General features: G+C 44.5%; 1 protein-coding gene across 4 annotated transcripts in view; it reads right to left on the minus strand.

Moving 5' to 3' along the window:
• LOC115195826 (disks large-associated protein 1) overlaps positions 1-25,418 on the minus strand; it is a 315,115-nt gene that overhangs the window by 140,815 nt on the left and 148,882 nt on the right. For all 4 annotated transcript variants that reach the window (XM_029756117.1, XM_029756116.1, XM_029756118.1 and 1 more), the window contains exons 3-4: positions 21,056-22,195; positions 17,973-18,190 (exon numbers count right to left, since the gene is read on the minus strand). In XM_029756117.1, the coding sequence (XP_029611977.1) occupies positions 17,973-18,190; positions 21,056-22,120 (1,283 nt within the window). In that variant the 5' untranslated portion in view covers positions 22,121-22,195. The remainder of the gene's footprint in view (positions 1-17,972; positions 18,191-21,055; positions 22,196-25,418) is intronic.

The following is a 25,418-nucleotide window of genomic DNA, read 5'->3' on the forward strand; positions in this document are numbered from 1 at the left end:
CCACCTGTCTCCCTCCTCATCGCCCCTGGGACTGTGCCATCGACCCGCTTGCAGGCTCAATGCATGGCCACATCTACCCTCTGTCGGTGGCCGAAATAAAGGCTATGGAGGAGTACATCCAGGAGGCTCTCCAGCAGGGTTTCATTCGCACATCCACCTCCCCCGCATCAGCAAGGCTAATTCTTCGTGGCAAAGAAGGATGGAGGATTGTGCCTGTGCATCGATTGCAGAAATCTGAATTCCATCAACCACGAAGTACCGCTACCTTCTCCTGTTGGTTCTGGCTGCAATTGAACAACCCCGCGGGGCCAACAATTTGATCTGGGAGGGAGATGAATGGAAGACGGCCTTCAGCACGATGTCTGGTAACTACGAGAACTTGGTGAGGCCTTTTGAATTAGCCAATGCTCCATCAGTGTTCCAGGCATTCGTAAACGAGGTGTTCCAGGACATGCTTGTACACCTCATTGGTCGTGTATATCGACGACATCCTGGTCTACTCATCTACCTTGGAGAAGCACATCAACACATCCGAGGAGTCCTGGAACATCTCCTGGTACATCAAGGCGGAGAAGTGCCAATTCCATCAGGAGGAGGTCTCCTTTTTGGGTTACCAGATCGGTCCGCAAGGAGTCATGATGGATGAGAGGAAGTTTGATGCTGTCAGGTCATGGCCAGTCCCAACCACCATAAAGGGGTTACAACAGTTTTTGGGATTTGCCAACTTCTACCGCCGATTCATTAAGAACTTTAGCTCGATCGACTCTCCTCTCACTTCTCTCCTCAAGGGTGGTCCCCGGAAGTTGGGATGGAATTCTGCAGCTGACAAAGCCTTCCGCCTACTGAAGGGTCGTTTCACCTCCGCCCCGTTGCTTAAACATCCAGATCCTACGCTGCCCATCGTGGTGGAGATGGATGCTTCAGAAGTATGTGTGGAGGCTGTCCTGTAATCCACAGACATTGTATCCATGTGCGTATTACTAAAAAAATCTGTCTCCTGCAGAAAGGAGCTATGATGTTGGCGATCGGGAGCTCCTGGCGGTGAAATTGGCATTAGGAGTGGAGACACTGGCTGGAGGGCGCCCAAGACCTATTTATCATCCTCACCGACCATCGGAACCTGGAATACATACAGACAGCGAGGCGACTGAACCTGCACCAAGCCAGGTGGGCCCTTCCTTCATCACCTGTATAAAAGACACCTGGGAGCCAGAAATCTTTCTGATTGAGAGGGGGTCAAATACTTATTTCCCTCATTAAAATGCAAATCATTTTATAACATTTTTGCCATGCGTTTTTCTGGATTTTTTGTTGTTGTTATTCTGTCTCTCACTGTTCAAATAAACCTACCATTAAAATTATAGACTGATCATTTCTTTGTCAGTGGGCAAACGTACAAAATCAGCAGGAGATCAAATACTTTTTTCCCTCACTGTAGTCATCAGATGAATGAAAGTAAAGTCATGACATATTGGAGCCCCCGTGGAAGGAATCTAAAACAGAATTAGGATTGTTGAATTCAGTCTATATGAATTGTGTATCAAATGACATTATACATCAATAGAGCTGTAGGCAGGATTGTTGTTGAGACTGTGTGTGTTTCCCATTCCACCCAGATAGCAGGGAAAGATTGCCTCCGGTGTTGTATGCCTGTCTAAGGATCAGTGTAGAGGGTGAATTATTCATTTCTAGAGCTAGGACATAAGGGCCAGCCGTTTAAAGTCATTTTAGAAAATGTATTCGTTTGGCCAAAGCGAAGTATTATGTCTCTGTCTATCATGCTTCAGAAGCGTGAGTATACACAGCAAATATTTCTTTATGTTATCGCGTGTTCCGGTAACATTTTTAGCAAGAAATGCCGATTGGGTTGAGTAAATCCCAGTTCCCAAATTGAAGGGGAACCTGTTTGTGCTTGGAAGTGAATATTCTTGTACAACAATGGCTAGCTTTGCATTAGATACTAAGCTAACAAAGGGAGAGCAGCCATTTTCCTTTGTTCACAGCGAAACCCCACACCTTGAGCGACGGAAGTCCCACCTCTGCTGGAATCCATTGTGAGTTCAGCTTTCAGGGGTAAGGGACACCTTGCGGTGAAAGACGCCAGTAATTTTGGGGGGGAAGGGAGCCAACGGCTTCTCACATTTATAACAACTGGTTACACTTATAAACGTGCGGCAGTTCAACCAATCTCAACGTGCAAAAGGACTACGCAAAACTTGCAACGGCTTTGAAAATAGAATTCAGTGGTTCTGTGACACGCAAACACGACAGCTCACTGACTAACACTGTCAAACAAGCTTAGAATGATCACCCACAAGCATACTATCATAGGCTTCGTTCAGCTTACTTTGGCCGACTCACTGAAACAGGAATAGAAGAGCTATTGCCATTCAAACAAATGTTTCTGTCAAACATGTATTCCCACTTCATTAACTAGTTGGGCCCTACAGCCCACGTTGGTTTGCCAATCTCAGAACTCAGAGAGCTTGCGAGCACCGTTTTTGAAGCAACAAAAGTGAGCCGCGCTAAGAGCCCTGACATCTTGGGTTTGAAGATTGAACAGGAGCACTCACTCCAGTTAGAGGGTGCGTTATCAGGGATAGGTGCGTTGAGAGATGACGCACAACAATGGTATCTACCACGAAACCACAATACCAATAACCACTGCGGTCAAAATAACTATAAAATGCGTTCCCAGTGAAACGACTACCGGTACAATCAACCTGATCGCTACATTCCTGCATCCAACACACAAAGTGTCAGAGCACAAGGGTAACAAGTGGTACAAAGGGTTCAATGACAATCAAAATGTAAACCGATGCTGTCTAGAAGCTCTGCTAAGAGAAGTACAAACGCAGCAACAATTTGAGAAAGTGGAAAAAGATACATCACCATGACTAGTCGTGGAATTGCTGGACAACATGTCTGCCAAAATTAACACCATTTGTGAGGATGTAAACAATCAACCATCCAGGAACCACTTGATTAAGAAACAAGCCCACGGGCTTTGACTATAGACTCAGATACAAATGTCGTAAACACAGATGGTAAACAACATCGCAATAGCCAATTCCACTCAAACCCTGATAAGTCGATCTGTTTTCACCATGAACACAAATGACACATCTCGAAACTGAACACCTGCTACTCAGAGCAGACTTGATGGATCGTTTGGTCCCACTGATGGATTGGAAAAACAACCAATTGTGGTCACAGGTAACCGTGCCGTCTCCACTGACCTGTCTTCTCCTAACACTGGCTGCAACACAGTCATCCACGAGGAGTATCTGTCGAAAGGGCCCCTTGGGAAACAGACGTTTCGATACCTCTTGGTGCAGAATCTGACTCAAGCCGATATTACGATATCTTGTCACATTCAATCAGCGAACCTGATTGACTATTCTTTTCAGTATTTCGAGCCAGTCATCTTTTTGAGTGAGCAACTTCCCTCCTCCTTGGAATCATGCGATACTGTAGCTAAGATTAACTTCTCTTGTCCTTCAGACACTTCCGTATCAGGAAACAAAGCATCTGTTCAGAGTGGACTCTGCTTCCGAAGATACATTTACCGCTTTGAGAGGGACTGAAACCCCTTTCAATGAAACTAACGCTGTCAGTCCCGCCACTGACCCAGTGATTCCAACTGGTGAAACACTGTGCGATATCGCCAAAAGATATCCTCATCTCAGTTTGCAAGTACTGGAACGGTTGCCACATGCAGATGCGGTGGTGACTGGCAGGCCACGATAGCCACTGAGTATTTTGAAGCACAAACACCAGGAGATTTGGTTGGAAGGTTACAGCCAATCTCCTAACAACGCGGCTGTTGACAACTCGTACAAAGGGTCTGACCTTTTCGTTTGTGCCTCGGACACCAACACCAACCGCTGGTGAGGGGTCCTGAGACACAAAGGGGGGAATACCAGCCCAGACCTATTATGAGCCTCGTCGAGGCCAGTGGGGGGGTCGAGACTACGTGCAACACAGTAAAAGACCGACGATCAGGAAACAAATGAAGTTGTAAATTTGAGAGGAGCGGACAAGCCCTCGACGGGGATAACCTTAGAATACATCTTGAGAATACATCACTGAGGTGTACCACACTGGTCGTAAAAGAAGTCCAGTGGAATTTCCACCTCCCCCCCAAAAATTGTTTAAATAATCATTCCTTGCCATGTGTAGTCTCAACTACAATGCGACTAGTAAAATGCTCGAATCATGTGTTCCGGTAGGATAACATTTCAGAATAAATTAGTAGGATAGCTGGTCCCCTTGGTTACCAGTACCAATGCAAGCAACAGTCAGTACAGCCACAGTCAGTAAGAAGGTAGAGACCTAACAAGTCGAATGTCCATTGATAACAGCGACAGAGGAGGTAGTAGTCACTCAGATTGTAACACATGCAATCTCCAAAACACTCTTCTGATGGTTAACACACATGCTGCTAATAAATAGAACCCTACATTCAGGAGGAAGGTTATTAGAAGTCATGAACCATGATCACACCGCGTACAACTGGTTCAGAGCTTCCGTCGTGAGGTTAGCTCCTCCGTGGATAACATAGCTATGAAATAGACTCCTTCATACCTATCGCCACTACAATGGTATAAGACACATTGACTTGTAGTAAAACCACTACAGGTTCCCTTGGCATATGGTTTGAGGTTGGCACCAATTCTTACTGACACACGATCATTGACATGGAAATTATCTGATGACGTCGGACTCATTCTGAACAGGTTGCAGCCTACCAGGATACTTGGTTTTCTTTCCCTTGGCATGTGCACTTGTGTAAGCATAAACGCACATGTACAACAGAACATTTTATGAAGATTTATACTAGGATAACTTAAGGGTCTGAGCAAAATACCAGCCTTGGTAAAGTTGAAAATAGATCCGGAATCCCCTTTGACTACAGGAAAAAATGTATCACCAGTTTCTCCCCAGAGATCCATAGGTCATCCCTGTAGACTGTCCGAAGCTAGTGCCTTACAGCTGTATATTTATCATGTAGTTATCAACTTAGGATAGTGTCCTAAGCAACACACCACCCTAGATATGACATTACACAAAATGCAATGATAGCGTCATTTAGCCAAAACCGCGGACGTATATAGAATAGAGTCCAATTAGATTATTAAAGTGTGGTAACTATATTTTGTATACCTTTTCATTTGTGTTTTAATCTTCATTTTATTTTAATTTCTTTGACACTTAGGAAATGATAGAGCCACAAACAACAACCAGTTAGTGCCACAACGCCACTCATTTGGGGAAGAAAAGTAATGATGTATTTCGTGAGTGTTGTGTGTTATTAACGTCTGTCTAAGTTACTGCCTGGATCCACCAGCCTGGACGACGGGTCCGGAACAACGATCCACAACCAGGACATCCCCTGGCCATTCTTGTGGTGGTCTGCAGCTTTCAGAATCCTTCCAAGATTGAACCCACAAGAGGGGGACTGTGAGAGGGAAAAATCCTGTATAACATCTTTAAGCTTGTATAGCAAAGACAATATAATGAAGAATTACTTTAATAGTTCTTAATGCTAAACGTTAATGCACATATATGAAAAGAACAGAGGCTGACTTGAACAGAGAGTAGTAACGGAAGTAATGTTATCACTTGTTTGTGCGCTATGACCCGATACACATAGCCACAAGACGAAAACAAGGTAGCTTATGATGCCCTGATCTGCCATTGTGTTGTGGAAGCAGCCAGGACTAAGCATTTTTAGGTCACTATATAAGACCTCAGCATTTCCTGTATTGTCGGGCTCTCAACGAATCACCTACGTGTGGTCGTTGACCAGCTCCATTATTGCAATAATTAATCGATATTACAGTATGATTACTTGAAGAATTATCCAAGTCTCTCCTGATTCTTTGGAACTTCCATGACATTCTTGGAGATGAGTCAACGAGACTAGTGTGGGAGGCTCTGAGGAGCACTCTCAATTAGGTGAGCTGGTGACTGGGGCAACAAGACTAGTGTGTGAAGTTCTGAGGAACGTTCTCAACTTGGTGAGCCTGTGGAACTGATTAGTAAGAGTTGAATTGAAATGATATGGTATAAAATAGTAAGGTGCACCTGTGATAGCTATAAACCAAACCCAATTTTAGAAATAAGAAAATTTCTCTAGAATTTAAACCCACAGCCAACAGACAGTGCTAAGAGATCAGAGGACTGGAAGAACTGTTTCTCATACAGTTGAAACTAAGTATCATAGCAAAACTGTGTCTACTTTTTATGTGGGTATGATACCAATTTGGATTAGTTCTCCAGTGGTTCAACGACAAATTAGACAATATTTTAGCAGCCATGCAATTACATGATTTAGGTGGTAGGAACTAATCACTCCTCTATTTTGTGAGTTTGAGTGAGATAGGAACTCAAGATGGGATTGGTGTCAGAAGTGGGATGCTCTACCACATAGTGCGATGCGGGTGGACCGAGTTTAATGGCGTCATGAAAAGGATGTGTGATTCTGTCTGGGGAGAGCATTAGTGAAGGTCTTTGAAGGAGACACCGGTGGCACTCTCTATGGGAGAGTGAGGGAAATTCCTGTCTGACCAAAGACGACGTGGACCCGCCCTGACCAGACCTCCACTAATGATTACCTGGGGGAACACACCACATTCATAAATCTGAACAGGACAACCAACTGAATTTCAGTCAGTCAATTTAAACATGAATTTGTAGTGAAAATAAAAGTAGTGACAAGGATCCTAAATCCCAGAGAGGGGATTGGCATTGGCAGTACTGTTTGTAGGCATAGATTAAAGGTCTATGTAGCCTCAGAGCTATGAGTTGTGAAAATAGAGAAGTGAGAGTTGAGTACTGTATTTGGATAATACGTTTCGATATATAATGTTATCTAGGGGTTCCGATATATGGATTCTGTGACGATATGAAGAAAAAAAACATGAGAAATTGTATGTGTGTATAATATAATAATAATAATATAATACAAACTTGCACATCCAAACTTAGACGTATGTATGTAAGGGGTGAGAAAAGTATTGTGAGTTGGTCCCTTTATGGATAATTTGATAGGGATTGGTTATAGTATAGACAGTAAATGTTGGAGTGGATTAAAACACTAATGATTAAAGAGTGGAGAGAGGACAGTGGCCTCCCTGTTAACAGAAGTGATCACGTTTTGCCTATAATTTTGTACTTTTTGTTCACCTGGTAAAGTAACGTTAGACGGAGAGATTGTAGAGGGAAAGAAGTATTTGAGGGGAAGAGAACTGTACTGGGTGATGGTGATTGAGAGGGAGTATGAGTTAAAGTAAGCAGATATGTAGTTAGTGAAAGTAACAAAGAAAGTGGGAAAGAAAGGAAATGGGAAGTTCATTGGAACAAATTTTTTATTGTTTGGACTGATTAAGATTGAACAAATTGTTTATTTTCTCCTTTAGGAGAGGATGTGGTGTCCCTTTGAAATGTTTCCCATTTATTTAATAAAAAAAATAAGTATTGTTTGGACTGATTAAAATTGAACAAATTGTTTCTTTTCTCCTTTAGGAGAGGATGTGGTGTCCCTTTGAAATGTTTCCCATTTATTTAATAAAAAAAATAAGTATTGTTTGGACTGATTAAAATTGAACAAATTGTTTCTTTTCTCCTTTAGGAGAGGATGTGGTGTCCCTTTGAAATGTTTCCCATTTATTTAACCAGCAGTGTTGTTGTTTTTACACATTGATCACGATGTGATTCATGTGTCAAAGGGGGGGATTACTAGTCCCCTGAGGCTTTTTGGTTAAATATGCAAATGTATTTTGTTCACATGCCTGCCTGGAAAAGGAAGAAGTGTATCAAATAATATATGCAGAAGTGTATTGCTGTTTGTTTTGTTTGTTCTGTTTCTGTCTTGCTTTATTAATATAAATCTTACCAGATTGGGTCTGCTGGATGGTCGAGATTTCTCGATAAGAATTAGCCGTCTAACTCCCTAACCATGTAACTCTGCAGTGAGGTCATCAATATGATTGGGGAGTATAAGCCATTTTGGAAAAAAAATTAAACTGTGTTGTTATTCTCTTTGACATGTGTCTTACAAATTTGTATTGAGAATATTGGTAGAAGTAACAATTTGTCATACAGTAAATCATTTGTTTGGATTTCTTGAATCAAAAATGCCCTAAACTAAACTGTTGTTCTGGTCTATCCTCTCTCGAGGTTATGGCGAAGGTGACCACAGATGGTAACTATATGCATGGAAGGGATAATTCGGCCGAGAACAGTGTGGACATCAAACTCCCGCTGACCGGCTGAAGAAATGGCAAAAATCAGTATGGTCCCTCACCACTTCTACCGTGAGACCTGAGACCAAGCCAGCAACCTGTACACAGTATCCAGTGGAGTGAGCATTTGGAGAGAACCGTTCCAAATATCTCTCATGTTGCTGGTATAACTGGTTGGCAAATTGACAAGACATAATGGATGGTAAAGGTGGTGTCGTCCTAGGTGAGACATTAGTCTGTTTGGGAAAGTCCGATTATTCATCAGACATTGAAATCGGGACTTTGAACATGTGTGCCATTGGGGAGTGGTGTAAAGTACATAAGTAAAAATATGGGGCATTTGTACTTTACTTTACTATTTATATTTTTGACAACTTTTACTTTTACTCCACTACATTCCTAAAGAAAATATGGTACTTTTTACTCCTTACATTTTCCCTGACACCCAAAAGTACTCTTTACATTTTGAATGCTTAGCAAGACAGAAACATTGTCTAATTCACGCACTTATCAAGAGAACATCCCTGGTCATCCCTGCTGCCTCTGATCTGGCAGACTCACTAAAGAGTGTTGAATTGTACCCCTGGCTAAAGACAACAAGAAAATTGTGTCGTCTGGTTTGCTTAATATAAGTCTTTTGAAATTATATATACTTTTACTTTGATACTTACTGTAACTACATTTAAAACCAAATCATTTCAGACTTTTACTCAACTAGTATTTTACTGGGTGACTCAATTTTACTTGAATAATTTTCTTTTAAGGTATCTTGAAAATGGTGTACTTTTTCCACCACTGCCATTTGGAAGATGAACTGTAACGCTATCTGAAGAAGAACATGAAGAGACGCAAGACGATTGAGTGCCAGGGAGGGAAAGGGGGTTAACTGTCTTGCTCAGAACAACATATTTTTACCTTGTCAGCTCGAGGATTCAATCCAGCAACCTTTCAGTTACTGGCCCAAAGCTCTAACCACTAGGCTAGGGAGCAGGTTGGTCAACTGTGCCCGTAATTGATTTAGACATGTCCAAAATCATTTATTTGGGGTATCAAGTTGATTGTGGAGGTCGACACACTGCGACATTTATAGTAATTTAGACTAGGAAAGCATTGAGATACTGATCTGTAATTATGACTGTGATGAGAAAAGTTAATGTGTCACGCCCTGACCTGAGAGAGACGGTTTATTTCTCTATTTTGTTAGGTGAGGGTGTGGGGTGGGCATTCTATGTATTGTATTTCTTTGTTTTGGCCGAGTATGGTTCCTAATCAGAGGCAGCTGTCTATCGTTGTCTCTGATTAGGAATCATACTTAGGCAGCCTTTTCCCACCTGTGTTGGTGGGTAGTTGTTTTCTGTTTAGTTTTCTGTACCTGACAGAACTGTTGGCTTGTTTTCGTTTTGTTATTTTGTTTGAGTGTTTCATAGTGAAATAAAATCATGAACACTCACCACGCTGCGCTTTGATCCCCTCTCTACGACAGCCGTCGTACATAATGCTAGAATTATGGATAACTATACTGTTTGTTAAAGTAAATGTAGGGGTGAACCAGCCAGGACTAAGCATTTTTAGGTCCACTATATAAGACCTAATTTCAAATCAAATCAAATTGTATTTGTCATATGCGCCGAATAAAACCGGTGTAGACCTTACAGTGAAATGCTTACTTACAAGTCCTTAAACAACAATGCGGTTTTAAGAAAAATACCCCCAAAAATAATAGAGTAACAAATAATTAAAGAGCAGCAGTAAAATAACAATAGCGAGGATATATACAGGGGGTACCGGTACAGAGTCATTGTGCGGGGGCACCAGTTAGTTGAGGTCATTGAGGTGATATATACAGTTGAAGTCGGAAGTTTACATACACTTAGGTTGGAGTCATTAAAACCCGTTTTTCAACCACTCCACAAATGTCTTGTTAACAAACTATAGTTTTGGCAAGTCGGTTAGGACATCTACTTTGTGCATGACACAAGTAATTTTCCAACAATTGCTTACAGACAGATTATTTCACTTATAATTCACTGTATCACAATTCCAGTGGGTCAGAAGTTTACATATACTAAGTTGACTGTGCCTTTAAACAGCTTGGAAAATTCCTGTAAATTATGTCATGGTTTAGAAGCTTATGATAGGCTAATTGACATCATTTGAGTCAATTGGAGGTGTACCTGTGGATGTATTTCAAGGCCTACCTTCAAACTCAGTGCCTCTTTGCTTGACATCATGGGAAAATCAAAAGAAATCAGCCAAGACCTCAGAAAACAAAATTGTAGACCTCCACAAGTCTGGTTCATCCTTGGGAGCAATTTCCAAAACGCATGAAGGTACCACGTTCATCTGTACAGACAGTAGTATGCAAGTATAAACACCATGGGACCAGGCAGCCATCATACCGCTCAGGAGGGAGATGTGTTCTGTCTCCTAGAGATTAATGTACTTTAGTGCAAAAAGTGCAAATCAATCCCAGAACAACAGCAAAGGACCTTGAAGATGTTGGAGGAAACAGGTACAAAAGTATCTATATCCACGGTAAAACGAGTCCTAACCTGAAAGGCCGCTCGGCAAGGAAGAAGCCACTGCTCCAAAACCGTCATAAAAAAAGCCAGACGACGGTTTGCATCTGCACATGGGGACAAAGATCGTACTTTTTGGAGAAATGTCCTCTGGTCTGATGAAACAAAAATAGAACTGTTTCGCCATAATGACCATCGTTATGTTTGGAGGAAAAAGAGGGAGGCTTGCAAGCCGAAGAACATCATCCCAAATGTGAAGCACGGGGGTGGCAGCATCATGTTTGGGGTGCTTTGCTGCAGGAGGGACTGGTGCACTTCACAAAATAGTAGGCATCACGAGGCAGGAAAACTATGTGGATATATTGAAGCAACATCTCAAGACATCAGTCAGGAAGTTAAAGCTTGGTCGCAAATGGGTCTTCCAAATGGGCAATGACCCCAAGCATACTTCCAAAGTTGTGGCAAAATGGCTTAATGACAATAAAGTCAAGGTATTGGAGTGGCCATCACAAAGCCCTGACCTCAATCCTATTGAACATTTGTGGGCAGAACTGAAAAAGCGTGTGCGAGCAAGGAGGCCTACAAACCTGATTCAGTTACACCAGCTCTGTCAGGAGGAATGGGCAAAAACTTAATGTGGGAAGCTTGTGGAAGGCTACCCGAAACGTTTGACCCAAGTTAAACAATTTAAAGGCAATGCTACCAAATACTAATTGACTGTATGTAAACTTTTGACCCACTGGAAATGTGATGAAATAAATCATTCTCTCTACCATTATTCTGACATTTCACATACTTAAAATAAATTGATGATCCTAACTGACCTAAGACTGGGAATTTTTACTTGGATTAATGTCAGGAATTGTGAAAAACGGAGTTTAAATGTATATGGCTAAGGTGTATGTAAACTTCCAACTTCAACTGTACATGTGGGTAGAGTTATTAAAGTGACTTATGCCTAGATAATAACAGAGATAGCTGCAGCGTAAAGGGGGGGGGGAATGCAAATAGTCTGGGTAGCCATTTGATTAGATGTTCAGTAGTCTTATGGCTATGGGGTAGAAGCTGTTTAGAAGCCTTTTGGACCTAGAGTTGGTGCTCCTGTACCACTTGCTGTGGGTAGCAGAGAGAACAGTCTATTACTAGGGTGGTTGGAGTCTGACATTTTTTAGGGCCTTACTCTGACACCACCTGGTAAATAGGCCCTGGATGGCAGAAAGCTTGGCCCAAGTGATGTACTGGGCTGTATGCACTACCCTATGTAGTGCATTGTGGTTGGAGGCTGAGCAGTTGCCATACCAGGCAGTGATGCAACCAGACAGGATGCTCTCGATGGTGCAGCTGTAGAACCTTTTGAGGATCTGAGGACCCATGCCATATCTTTTCAGTCTCCGGAGGGGTATAGGTTTTGTCATGCCCTCTTCACGACTGTCTTGGTGTGCTTGGACCATGTTAGTTTGTTGGTGATGTGGACACCAAGGAACTTGAAGTTCTCAACCTGCTTTACTACAGCCTCATCGATGAGAATGTGGGCGTGCTCAGTCCTCCATTTCCTATAGTCCACAATCATCTCCTTTGTCTTGATTACATTGAGGGAGAGGTTGTTGTCCTGGCACCACACGGCCTCCTTCCTAAAATGCTGTCTCGTCATTGTTGGTGATCAGGCCAACCACACTTGATGATGGTGTTGGAGTCATGCCTGGCTGTGCAGTCATGAGTGAACAGGGAGTATAGGAGGGGACTGAGCACGCACCCCTGAGGGGCCCCCGTGTTAAGGACAAGCGTGGTAGATGTGTTGTTACCTACCCTTACCACCTGGGGGCGGCCCGTCAGGAAGTCCAGGATCCAGATGCAGAGGGAGGTGTTTAATCCCAGGGTCCTTAGCTTAGTGATGAGCTTGGAGGGCACTAAGGTGTTGAACGCTGAGCTGTAGTCAATGAATAGCATTCTCACATAGGTGTTCCTTTTGTCAAGGTGGCAAAGGGCAGTGAGGAGTGCAATAGAGATTGGATCATCTGTGGATCTGTTGGGGCGGTATGCAAATCAGAGTGGGTCTAGGGTTTCTGGGATAATGGTGTTGATGTGAGCCATGACCAGCCTTTCAAAGCACTTCATGGTTACAGACGTGAGTGCTACGGGTCGGTAGGCAGGTTACCTTAGTGTTCTTGGGCACAGTGACTATGGTGGTCTGCTTGAAACATGTTGGTATTACATGTATGAAAGTAATTTTGTTAAGATAGGAATGTACTGCTCTTCTCAAATCACCATAGTATGCTACTCTTATCACCCAATGGGACCATCGACACGGCTGGCTAGCCTATCTTCAAAGGAGCATCATCCAGAGTGAACAACAGTAGAAGAGATGGGTCCGGATCAATTTCTGACAATCCCTTCCTAAGGAGGGATGGTTCCGGCAGAGATAAATGGCGAACGAAGGCATTTACACGTAAATACATTAATGATTTCTTACTTCAAACGGGCGGCAGTTCGTGTGCAAAGTATATGATTACTGTGAGAATAGTTTCTCTCTCCCTCCCTCTTGTCTTCTTTGTAGAAAGCCACCATATTGTGTCAGTCTGCTAGGGAGGTTATGACTGTTCAGAATGATGATATGATAAGAGGTTATGATTAGTACGTTGCCTGTTTTATGGATGTTTCATTCGGGAGATGGTAACTCTTTAAACAACTGCTCTTGTTGTGCCGCAAATCCTAATGAGTTAATTGTTACATGATTACTTTAAATTGGGTAACAATTAAACATAATTTGTTGATTAAATAAATAACAGTCATCAGATTAATGAAAGTAAAGTCACGACAATGCCCAGAATTCATTGTGATCCTGGACTACCTGACAGGCTGCCCCCAGGTGGTAAGGGTAGGCAACAACACATCTGCCACGTTGATCCTCAACACTAGTTGCCCTCAGGAATGCGTGAAAAGTGGAAGACCTGATCACCGACAATGATGAGACAGCCTATAGGGAGGAGGTCAAAGACCTGTCAGTGTGGTGCCAGGCCAACAACCTCTCCCTCAATGTATTTGTATTAACTGCAGCTACTCTTCCTGGGGTCCAAACATACCGAAGCACCCACATTACATATAAAACAAAAGATAAAACACTAAACTATGTTTGTACTGAATGAGTTAACCTCTACGGGCCACGGGGGCAGTATTGAGAATTTTGAAAAAAATATGTGCCCATTTTTAACTGCCTCCTACACCAACTCAGAAGCTAGGATATGCATATTATTAACACATTCGGATAGAAAACACTCTGAATTTTCTAAAACAGTTTGAATGGTGTCTGTAAGTATAACAAAACTCATATTGCAGGCAAAAACCTGTGAAAAATAGATTTAAAAAAATGAGAATTTTGTGGCTGTACTATTTAGTGTCATTGTTTTATAGATACCACAGTGAGAAAGGATTCAGTTCGCAACTCCTAAGGCTTCCACTAGATGTCAACGATCTTTATAAAGTTGTTTGACGCATCTGTGATGAATACAGACCGAATTAGAATGCTTACAAGTTGACACGTCATCACTTCATTTTTTGCGCCTGCGCATAAATCTGAGAAGAGTGTCTTTGTCATAATCGTTTATTCTAGACACTTGATAGGTTGTGTGAAAATATTACTGATGTTTACTGATGTTTCACGTTAAAAATGGACCAAAAGATTAATGCTAAACAACGTTTGACATGTTTAAACAAATGTAAATAGATTATTTACTAGGTTTTCTTTAGCTTTTCGGCGTGACTTTACACTGCCCACCTCATTTTGTGGGAGCCTACTGAACGCTAACTATTTGGACATAAATTATGAACTTTGTCAAAAGAAACCACATTTGTTCTGGACCTGGGATCGCTGGCAGCGCCTTCTGATGGAGATAATCAAAGGTAAGGGGATATTTAGAATGTTATTATCGATATTAGATGATGCTAATGCTAACTGTATAGCTTAGCTTAGCATAGCTTATAGCTTAGCTCATGTTGTTAGCATAGTACCCAGTTTATAGCAAAATGTGATTTCCCAGTAAAGTTATTTTGAGATCTGGCCATTCGGTAGCAATTACGAGATGATAATATATTATTCTTTGAATGACAATATTATAATTTACCAATGTTTTCGAATAGTAATTCCGTGATTTGTAATGCTGGATTCACTGGGAGCATTCGAGCCGAAAAAAAATCTGAATTTCACCGCGACTGTAAATGCTGTTTTTGGATATAAATATGAACTTGATGGAACTAAAAATGCATGTATTGTATAACATAATGTCCTATGAGTGTCATCTGATGCAGATTGTCAAAGGTAAGTGCATAATTCTAGCTAGTTTTCTGTCTGTTGATGCCCTTCTTTGAATTGGCTAAACATTACACGCAGCTATTGTCAATGTACTCTCCTAACATAACCTAACTTTATGCATTCTCCGTAAAGCCTCTGAAAATCGGACAGCGTGGTTAGATTGAGGAGATATATCTTTCAAATGGAGGAAAATAGTTGATTATTTGATTATTTGAAATGATTACTCTTGCAGTTTTGAATTCCCCGCCATGGTCACATGACAATGAATCCCAATACCGGGATAAGATCCTGCCCCCTGGCCTCAACAGGTTAAAGATAAAACAGTACATCATATAACATCCCTACACCACCCAACATAGCCGTAGGATCCAAAATAAAATGCAAGTATATAAAAACACTGTCAGCTTTAAAAAACAATAAACAGAAGTCTCTTGTTCAGCTTTGTGAGCAAGACAAAGGAGATGATCGTGGACTACAGGAAAAGGAGGGCCAAACAGACCCCCATTTGCATCGACAGAGCTGAAGTGGAGCGGGTTGAGAGCTTCAAGTTCCTTGGTGTCCACATCACCAACGAACTATCATTGTCCAAACACACCAAGACAGTTGTGAAGAGGGCACGACAACACCTTTTCCCTCACAGCAGACGGAAACGATTTGGCATGGGCCCCCAGATCCTCAAAAAGTTATACAGCTGCACCATCGAGAGCATCCTGACCGGTTGTATCACCGCCTGGTATGGCAACTGCTCGGAATCTGACCGTAAGGCGCTACAGTGGGTAGTGCGTATGGCCCAATACATCACTGGGGCCAAGCTTCCTGTCATCCAGGACCTATATACCAGGCGGTGTCAGAGGAAGGCCCAAAAAAGGGTCAAAGACTCCAGTCACCCAAGTCATAGACTGTTCTCTCTGCTACCGCACGGCAAGCGGTACCGGAGCACCAAGTCTAGGTCCAAAAGGCTCCTTAACAGCTTCTACCCCTAAACTATAAGACTGCTGAACAATTAATCAAATGGCCACCCGGACTATTTACATTGCCCCCCCCTTTGTTTTTACACTGCTGCTATTCGCTGTTTATTATCTATGCATAGTCACTTTACCCCTACCTACATGTACAAATTACCTCGACTAACCTGTACCCCCGCACATTTACTAGGGAACCGTGCCCCCTGTATATAGCTTCGTTATTGTTATGTAATTCTACTGTTACTTTTTATTTTTACTTTAGTTTATTTAGTAAATATTCTATTTCTTGAACTGAACTGCACTGTTGGTTAATGGCTTGTATGTAAGCGTTTCACAGTTCACTGTTGTATTCGGCGCATGTGACAAATCAAATTTTATTTGATTTGACACTCCTCCACCGAGCTGACTCACTTCCACTGTGTCCGGATTATCAGCCAGTTCTGGCTCAGTGGACTCCAAGCCAGACCGAAGCTCCTGCGGTGGACGAGTGGTTCAGGCGCGCAGAAGAGTTATGGAACAATGCCCACACGAGACTCCAGCCCACCATCAGAAAGAGCAGGCGGATTGCCACCGCAGTGAGGCTCCCGTGTTCCATCCTGGTGAACATGTCGGGCTCTCCACCAAGAACCTCCCGCTCCACCTACCCTGTAAGAAGCTGAGTCCCCGGTTTGTGGGGCCGTTCAAGGTCCTCCAGAGGGTCAACGAGGTAACTTACAGATTACAACTGCCCACTAAGTAACGGATCTCACCATCTTTTCATGTTTCCCTCCTCAGGCTGGTGGTTCCTGGTCCTCTGGCTGATGCCGTCCCCAATGACATCCCTCAGCCTCCCTTTGACATCGAGGGGAGCTCCGTCTATGCTGTCAGATCACTCCTGGACTCCCGATGTCGTGGGGATCGGCTCCAGTAACTGGTGGTCTGGGAAGGGTAAGATCCAGAGGAGCAGTGTTGGGTTCCGGTGGACGACATTCTAGATCCCAACATCCTCCGAGAATTCCAACTTCGCCGTCCGGACCGGCCCGCTCCTCACCCTCGGGTCCGTCCTCCTGACCGGCGTCGTCCTCTCCGGCGCTCGACGTCGCAGGTTTACTAACCACCGGTCCTGGCAACCATCTTTGCGCACACCTGCGTCTCATCAGTCACACCTGGACTTCATTTCGCCCTTTATTAACTACCTTTTATATACAACTCTTTTGATATCAGTCAGCAGGTAGTATTGTTTGTGTTTCCATGTCAGACGCTTCTCTTGTTTTGTATCGCTCATTGTTATTAAACTCCCTAACTACACCTGCTTCCTGACTCCCTGTGCCTACATTACATATGCTGTATATGATTTCCCTGTGATGCTCAGAGGCTGAGAAACACCGATCTGAAATCAATTTGATCCACAATTTGACACCAGCAATTTGACCTTTGAACAGTGTTTCCTCGAAACAAGCTGCTTTCTGCACTGGAAGGGTGCAACCAAGCCGATCACTTAGATATACTGTAAGTATGATCTGAAGTAAATCTGAAGTAAATTTGACTTCGACCTTGATCTTTGTGCTAGAGACAAATTGTATTCTGTGCAGTAGAGCTTTATCAATGATGATCACAAGGATATAAGTATGTTTTCCCTGTGATGTTCAGAGGCAGAGGGACAGTGATCCGAAGTTTGGCAAAAGAAATGCAAAAAATGTCATAATTTAATTGATTTATGACTTTGGTACAGTAATCAAACATTTGGCTATACATTTTGAACAGTTGGGACTATCAACTCAGGGGAAAATGCAAATGAAAGAGGACATTCTCAGCTACTAGAAAATACATTTTGGCAGGGTATAATCATATATTTATGATCTTGATGTACTTACTGTATGGGTCAAATTAACTCGGAACATAAACGGTGTCGGAAAATCGAACATAAGGAAAGAGCTAGTACGTATCTACTCACTTGAGGGTGGTCATCTCAGTGAGCGATGGCTGTGTGGCCTTCAGGTAGCTGGCCCGGCGTGCCTGCACCTTTGGCGAGGGCTTGGGGCTGCAGTCCGATTCACCGCTGTCTTCTTCTGCCATGGCCTTGATGTAGCTGCCGCTGCGCATCCGCCGACATGGGATCTCCTCATCCTTCCCCAGGGGCGAGAATCCCCCACTCCACTCGTCCTGGGGCACCTGTGGGCGAAGACCGTGAGAACATGCCAGTGACCGTTGTCAGAGCGATGACCCACCCATCTAAACACTATGACCCAACTCTGACCCCTGGCTGAACCCTGTCCCAGCCAATCCCAACCCGGAATGGGATTGTCCAAACAATGCTCTATATCCGCCCAGCTGCTAACCGCTAAAGTCACAGCACTGATCAATGGAAACCGCTAATGTTACTCTGAATGGGGTGTATTAGAACCATACCAATAGAGTGTAGAGACTAGAGGCCCTCCTTTGTGCTGCTCCCAGTGACGCATGTCGCATATCAAACTGAGGAGTGAATTGTTTGGACTAAAATGTCTAAACTCTCCAACCCTGTCTGTCTGTCTTAATGAATGTGTAAAAAGAGGCAGGCAAAGAAGCCATCTCCGCCGCCGTGAGAGAGAGAGAGAGAGAATAACAAAGGAATTTTGTTCTGCCCCAGCACTGCTGGTCTCCAGTGTGAGTGGCTTTTAGGGGAGTTAACGTGGAGGTGAAAGGCAGAGAGGAGCACTACAGAGAGAAGACTGCATCCCAAATGGCCCATAGGGCTCTGGATAAAAGTAGTGCACTATATAGGGAATAGGGTGTCATTTAGGATGGAAGCAGAGTGTCTGAATAATCAACGGCATGAGAATCATTCAACAGGCCGTTTACTAGGGAGACAACTCGTTTTTGACTTCAGGGGCAACAAGCGAAAACGCCAAAGAGAGAGAATATCTAGGAACTGGTGAGGACTCGAATGACACCAATTATATGCCACAAGTGTCAACTCATCCTACGTCATGATATGTCATCAGAAATGTCCACTTCATTTGAGGGCTGAGGGGAGAGGGTGTGTCTTTTACATGTTTGGAATGCAGCCAATGTCTCTCGTCATCTAAAACAGAAACAAACATAACACCCTGCCAAATAAAGTTAAGGTATTACACAAACAGAAGCACTGTACGGCCATCTATATTCGAGAGGTTCAATACACTGCCGAGGAACTTTGACCCTGGCCAAGGCACATTGGGAGGAGATTGGCTGAGCGTCAATGTGTGCCTGTGCATGCGTGCGTGTGTGAATGGGGACAACTGTAAGTGTGTGTGAATGGCGAGGTGCGGAAAACAAGATCAAATCGCAGCAGGAGAATTAAACAACATGTCACTCCAAATCGAAAGAAGTTCTGCTTCTTTTTCAAATTCAAAAGTGCTCGCCTGTGAAAGTGTCATGTCTCCTCTTTGACAGTGCTTCTTTTTTCTTCCCTTTCTCTGTTAAAGAAAGAGAGCAGCAGCTTTTTTCAGGTCGGGACAGGAGGAATGCTGCTACCGCTGCAAGAACACCACCCGTCCTTGATCTGATCGATTGGAGAAGCTGTTAAAATGCATGGCTGCAAAGATCTCTCTCTTAGTCCCTCTTACTTTCTCTCTCTCCCAGTCTTTCTCTCTCCACACTATCTCTATTTCCCTCTCTCTCTCAGTGTCTCAGTGTCTCTCTCTCAGTGTCTCTCTCTCAGTGTCTCCGTGTCTCTCTCCCTCTCTCTCGCCGTGTCTCTCTCTCTCTCTCTGTCTCTCTCTCTCTCTGTCTCTCTCTCTCCGTGTCACTCTCTCTCTCTCCGTCTCTCTCTCTCTCTCTCTCTCTCCGTGTGTCTTTCTCTCTCTCCGTGTCTCTCTCTCTCTCTGTCTCTATCTCTGTGTCTCTCTCTCTGTGTCTCTCTCTCTCTCTCTTTGTCTCTCTCTCTGTGTCTCTCTCTCTCCGTGTCTCTCTCTCTCCGTGTCTCTCCGTGTCTCTCTCTTTCTGTCTCTCCCTCTCTCTCGTCATGTCTCTCTCCGTGTCTTGCTCTCTCTCTCTGTCTCTCTCTCACTCTCTCTCTCTCCGTGTCTCTCTTTCTCTCTACGTTCTCCTATTATCTCTTAGCCCCTCTCACTCTTTCTCTTCCTCTCCTCCCCCCGGGCTTCTGTTTGCAGTTCACCCAGTCAGATGAGGGGGATGTGTCCGAGTTGAATCATTTCCTCTTTCATCTTCTCCCAAACAGAGAGCGAGAGAGAGAGAGCACAGTGGTGCCACCAGGCTCAGGGATATGTGTTTTTCTCCTCTGCATTCTGTTTCCCCTCTCTCTGATCTTACGTCAGCAGCCCGTTCAGACTATGTCCACGTCCTGTGTATGGGATCATGCTGATTTCCAAGTAAATATACTGCATGCAGTGATTGTAAAAGATCAGCTTAAAGGCTAATCCAGTTGATAATATACATAAGTAATGGCTCCACATGCAATCCTTCCACATAGAAATCCACAAGCACAACACAGTAATTTCAGCACCCAGAACCAAATCAGCTACAAGGCTGTCACAAGACATTACAAACACACATACATGTAATGATGTAAAGGACATGAGACAAATGAAATGTGGTCCACAACCAGGGATGATATGGAACAGGATGCATCACCTTATAAAGGTGAGGAGGATGACGTCTCACATTCAACACAAATGAGGCCGTCTCACGTTCAACACAAACGAGGAAGTCTCATATTCAACACAAAAATAAGGACGTCTCACATTCAACACATGAGGACATCTCACATTCAACACAAATGATGATGTCTCACATTCAACACATATGAGGATGTGTCACATTAAACATTTATTTCCCTAAAGTGGCTGATAGAGTGAGAGAGAGATTAAGTCTGCTCCTCCTTACCTCTTCTCCTCTCCCCTTCTCTATCTCTGTCTCAAGGGACAGTGGACATGCAGGGGACCAGGGTTCTCCACACACACATATGAATCTCTGGGAGGACATGGATAGATGGATGGATGGATATGGAGGTGTGAAGATGGGAGTTCTGGAGGAGAAGAAGAGTTCTTGTCATACCTGGAGGAATTGAAAGGTTGGGCGGCCCCCCTGCTGGCAGGTCTCAGCCTTGACAAGGGCTTTGTCCAGGTTGACCGATGCCTTCTGGTAGACCTCCCTTGCCCTGCTGACCGTCAGCGTGGATGACCAAGAGCTCTTCTTCAGCAGCTGGCCAGTTCCGTCCATACCCATGCCCAATCCCGGCAACCCGGCACACGTGGAACACTTGACGTCATTGTTGCTCCGCGACGTCTTCAGCGAGTGGGCGCTGATGGTGTTGTACTGCTCCATGAAGTACTGTGACTGGGACTTCTCTGGGTGGCGGCCCATGGTCATCACCCCAGAGGGCATGCCTCCCGGGCTGGGGCTGTGGTGATGGTACAGGCACATCTCGCGGTCCAGGGTGTCGTCCGAGCTCCAGTAGCCTGAGATGGCCGAGCGCATCTTGGGCTCCGACCTACTGCGGTCTTTGCTTTTGCTGCGCTTGCTGCTGTGCTTCAGGGTGCCCGAGTTGGAGGGCGGGTCATCGGGGCTGGCCTTGCCCCCATTCACCCTGCCCCCCGATGGGCCCTCCAGGGAGTGGGACTTGGTGAAGAGTTTCTGGACCGAGTGGACAAGATGGCGGATCCTTCCGGGGCTGTCGCTGCGCTGGTGTTCCACCGCTGTGCGCTTGTACTGCAGCGTGTGGTAGCCGTCGTGCCGCACCGGCGCCTGCCGCTCAAACTGCTCCAGAAGATTCGGTGGAATTCGGTTGTTGCTGCCTCCACCTCCTCCACCACCACCGCCCCCCTTAATGCTTCCCCCTTGGCCTCCGGTGTAAGGCACCACAGCACACTCATCCTTCAGTTCGTGGTGGGAGCTGTATTGTCTTCGGGGGAAGGTGCTGCTAGCCAGGTCAGGGTAGGGCCCGCACTCAGACTGGAAGGAGCTTCGCTGGGCATAGTAAGGGTGGTCCGCCGGGTGGGCATCGCCTGGGTTCAGCAGGTAGGGCCGGGCTTGGCGCCCCAGGGTCATGGAGTCATAGGAGGGGTCACAGGTCACTGTGTGATGGTGTCTCCGGCTACTCGACAAGCCTTTCATTGTCATTGTCACAGATCAGGGTACAGACGCATCTAACTGCTACGGAGGAAGTCCGGAACCCGGAGGGGTGCTAAATAAGCTCTGTGGACACACACAGACCCGGCAGAACAGACAAACAGATAGACAACAGAAAGAGACAAACAAAGAGACACAGAGCAAGAGGGAGAGAAAAGAGAGGGAGAGAATTACTAGCGCACACATATTTGCATAGGCTCTTAGCATAGTCATTGTCTAAAGCTGATGAGAATGTCTTTTGGCACTCCTCAGCAGATGAGAACAGACAGTGATGTTGACACAGGTAGGCCTATTCATCTCTTTCTTCTGTCATTCAAGGCTATCTAAATATAGCAGTCGGTTCATTTTGCATGCATTTCCTGACTTCCGAATCGCTCCTCAAGCTTGTCTTCAAACATTTATGTTTGCTCTAGTGAATTTGATTACACCAGGGGAAAAGAGACAGGGGGAAAAGCGGGGGTTGAGTTAGAGAATTAAAGAGTGAGAGGGAGCAAGAACAGTGCACTTCTATTTCCATCTCAGGCATATGCTTGAATTTAATACACTAGATGGGTTTGTTTCCGCTAAGAAGAATGAGAGGGAGCAAGCTCCAATAAATAGTCAGGGAATAGGGAATAGTCACCCAGTTACAGATAGATAAACTCAGCAACTCTGAACTCTGTCTTTCAAAGATAGTTCGTAAAAATCCAAATAACTATACAGATCTTAATTGTAAAGGGTTTAAACACTGTTTCATATGCTTGTTCAATGAGCCATAAACAATTAATGAACATGCACCTGTGGAACGGTCGTTAAGACACTAACAGCTTACAGACGGTAGGCAATTAAGGTCACAGTTATGAAAACTTAGGACACTAAAGAGGGCTTTCTACTGACTCTGAAAAACACCAAAAGAAAGATGCCCAGGATCCCTGCTCATCTGTGTGAACGTGCCTTAGCCATGCTGCAAGGAGGCATGAGGACTGCAGATGTGGCCAGGGCAATAAATTGCAATGTCCGTACTGTGAGACGCCTAAGACAGCGCTACAGGGAGACAAGACGGACAGCTGATCGTCCTCGCAGACCACGTGTAACAACACCTGCACAGGATCGGTACATCTGAACATTACACCTGCGGGACAGGTACAACATGGAAGCAACAACTGCCCGAGTTACATCAGGAACGCACAATCCCTCCATCAGTGCTCAGGCTTTCCGCAATAGGCTGAGAGAGGCTGGACTGAGGGCTTGTAGGCCTGTCGTAAGGCAGGTCCTCACCAGACATCACCGGCAACAACGTCGCCTATGGGCACAAACCCACCGTCGCTGATTCTTATGTTCATACAAATATTTACACATGTTAAGTTTGCTGAAAATAAACGCAGTTGACAATGAGAGGAAGTTTCTTTTGTTGCTGAGTTTATATCCCTATGGGCTTATATTCACAAAATGTCTCAGAATAGGAGTGCTGATCTAGGATCTGGTCCTCCCTGTCCATATTATCTCATTCATTATCATCTAAAAGGGAAAACTGATCCTAGATCGGCAATTATTCTGAGACACTTTTAATGTAGATCCTGATCTAAGTCCTTTCAGTCATTTTAGCTGGGCCAGACTGCAGGCTGCAGTGAGTGAGGTGGCTGCAGACAGAGTCCCGAGGCTCTACCTCTCCACTCCCTCTTCCTCCAGACTAATGGGCCTCTAAAACAAGCCTGCAGCGCCTGGGTCACTGCAGCCAACAGGCAATAAAAGCCCTTCCTCATATAGTGACATGAAAACAGTGGTATCCTTGAGGTCCTTTAACAGCACCTTTTACACACAGAAACAGGATGCAGTATGCACAAACACACAGACGCACACAGACGCACACACACACACACACACACACACACACACACGCACGCAGGATGCTGGAGAAGGGAGGACGGCTCATAATAATGACTGGAATGAATGGAATAGTATCAAACACAAGGAAACTATGTGTTTGATGTGTCAATACCATTCCATTTACTCCATTCCAGACATTAATATGAGCATGTCCTCCCAAATTAAGGTGTCACCAGCCACCTGAGAGACACACACACACACACACACACACAGCTGCAAAAACTCCAACTGTCACTTAGTCCTATGGACTGGGAGGTGAGTATAATGGGAAAATAACAAGGGTGCAAGCACCCAGAGCAGAGCTTTAACAGAGCATAGCAGCACAGAGCGCCGAGACTTAGCTAGCAGAGGGAATTCATTACAGCGATTTATAACACGCAACCAAAGGCAACTGTGGTAAATAAAAGCAAGCAAAAGGGGGGAGGAGACCCAGCTAGCAATGAGGAATCGGCCCAGAAGCTACTCTCTTCCGGGGGGCCGGAACTGATTAAATCGGCCCAGAATCAAGTGTCGGACTCGGCCCGGAATCAAAAGGAATGACTTCCCAGAATCGGCCGAAGTACATCGGGCTGTTTCCGTCTACCGGAATTCAGCCAACTTTGCCGGCATTTTACCAGAATTCCCCCACAAGCCGCCCAATGCAAATTTAAACAAATGTATATAAAATTACCTGATTTAGTAATTTTATGTATTACTATTACACATCTTATGCGTACAAATTATACCCATCCACAAATAAAACATGTCGGAGGAAACACCATACACCTGGTGACCGTGTCAGTGTGCATGCTCCTGGCTGCCACGGGAGTCGCTACAGCGCGATGGGATATGGAGATCTGGGCCGGCAAAACCCTCTCCTAACTCGAACAATGCTGGGCCAATTGTGCGACGTCTCATGGCTCTCCCGGTCGGGTCTCGAACCATCATCTGTAGCAAAACAGTTTTCACTGCGATGCAGTGCCTTAAATCGCTGCGCCACTAGAGAGGCTCCATCCACAACGTTTTTCATGCTTATCAATTGCCTTGCACAAAGTATCAAAGTACTAAAATACTTCACAGGACTTGTATTTTTTGATCACAGAAACAATGAGAAAATATGGAAAAATAAATAATGAAATGTTAATTATATAAAGAAGCCCATGTAATCATTTGCCAGAGAGTAGCCCCAATCGTCCCGAGCCCCAATTAATACATTTGGCCCAGATAACTCACACCGGAATCGGCCCGAGCTCAATCCCCGATTCCTAGCCATAAGTAAAACTGCCGAAGGCGGCCCAGACTTGGGCCACATGACGTCGGCAGAGTCTGACTCTCAGCCGAGTGCCCCGACTCTCAGCTGGATTTGGCCCAGATCCACTGTGCTAGCTGGCGAAGGAGATCCACTGATCCAGATCCACTGTGCTATACCAGATCCAGATCCACT

Source organism: Salmo trutta, chromosome 6, assembly GCF_901001165.1.
Source record: "Salmo trutta chromosome 6, fSalTru1.1, whole genome shotgun sequence".
Lineage (NCBI taxonomy): Eukaryota > Metazoa > Chordata > Actinopteri > Salmoniformes > Salmonidae > Salmo > Salmo trutta.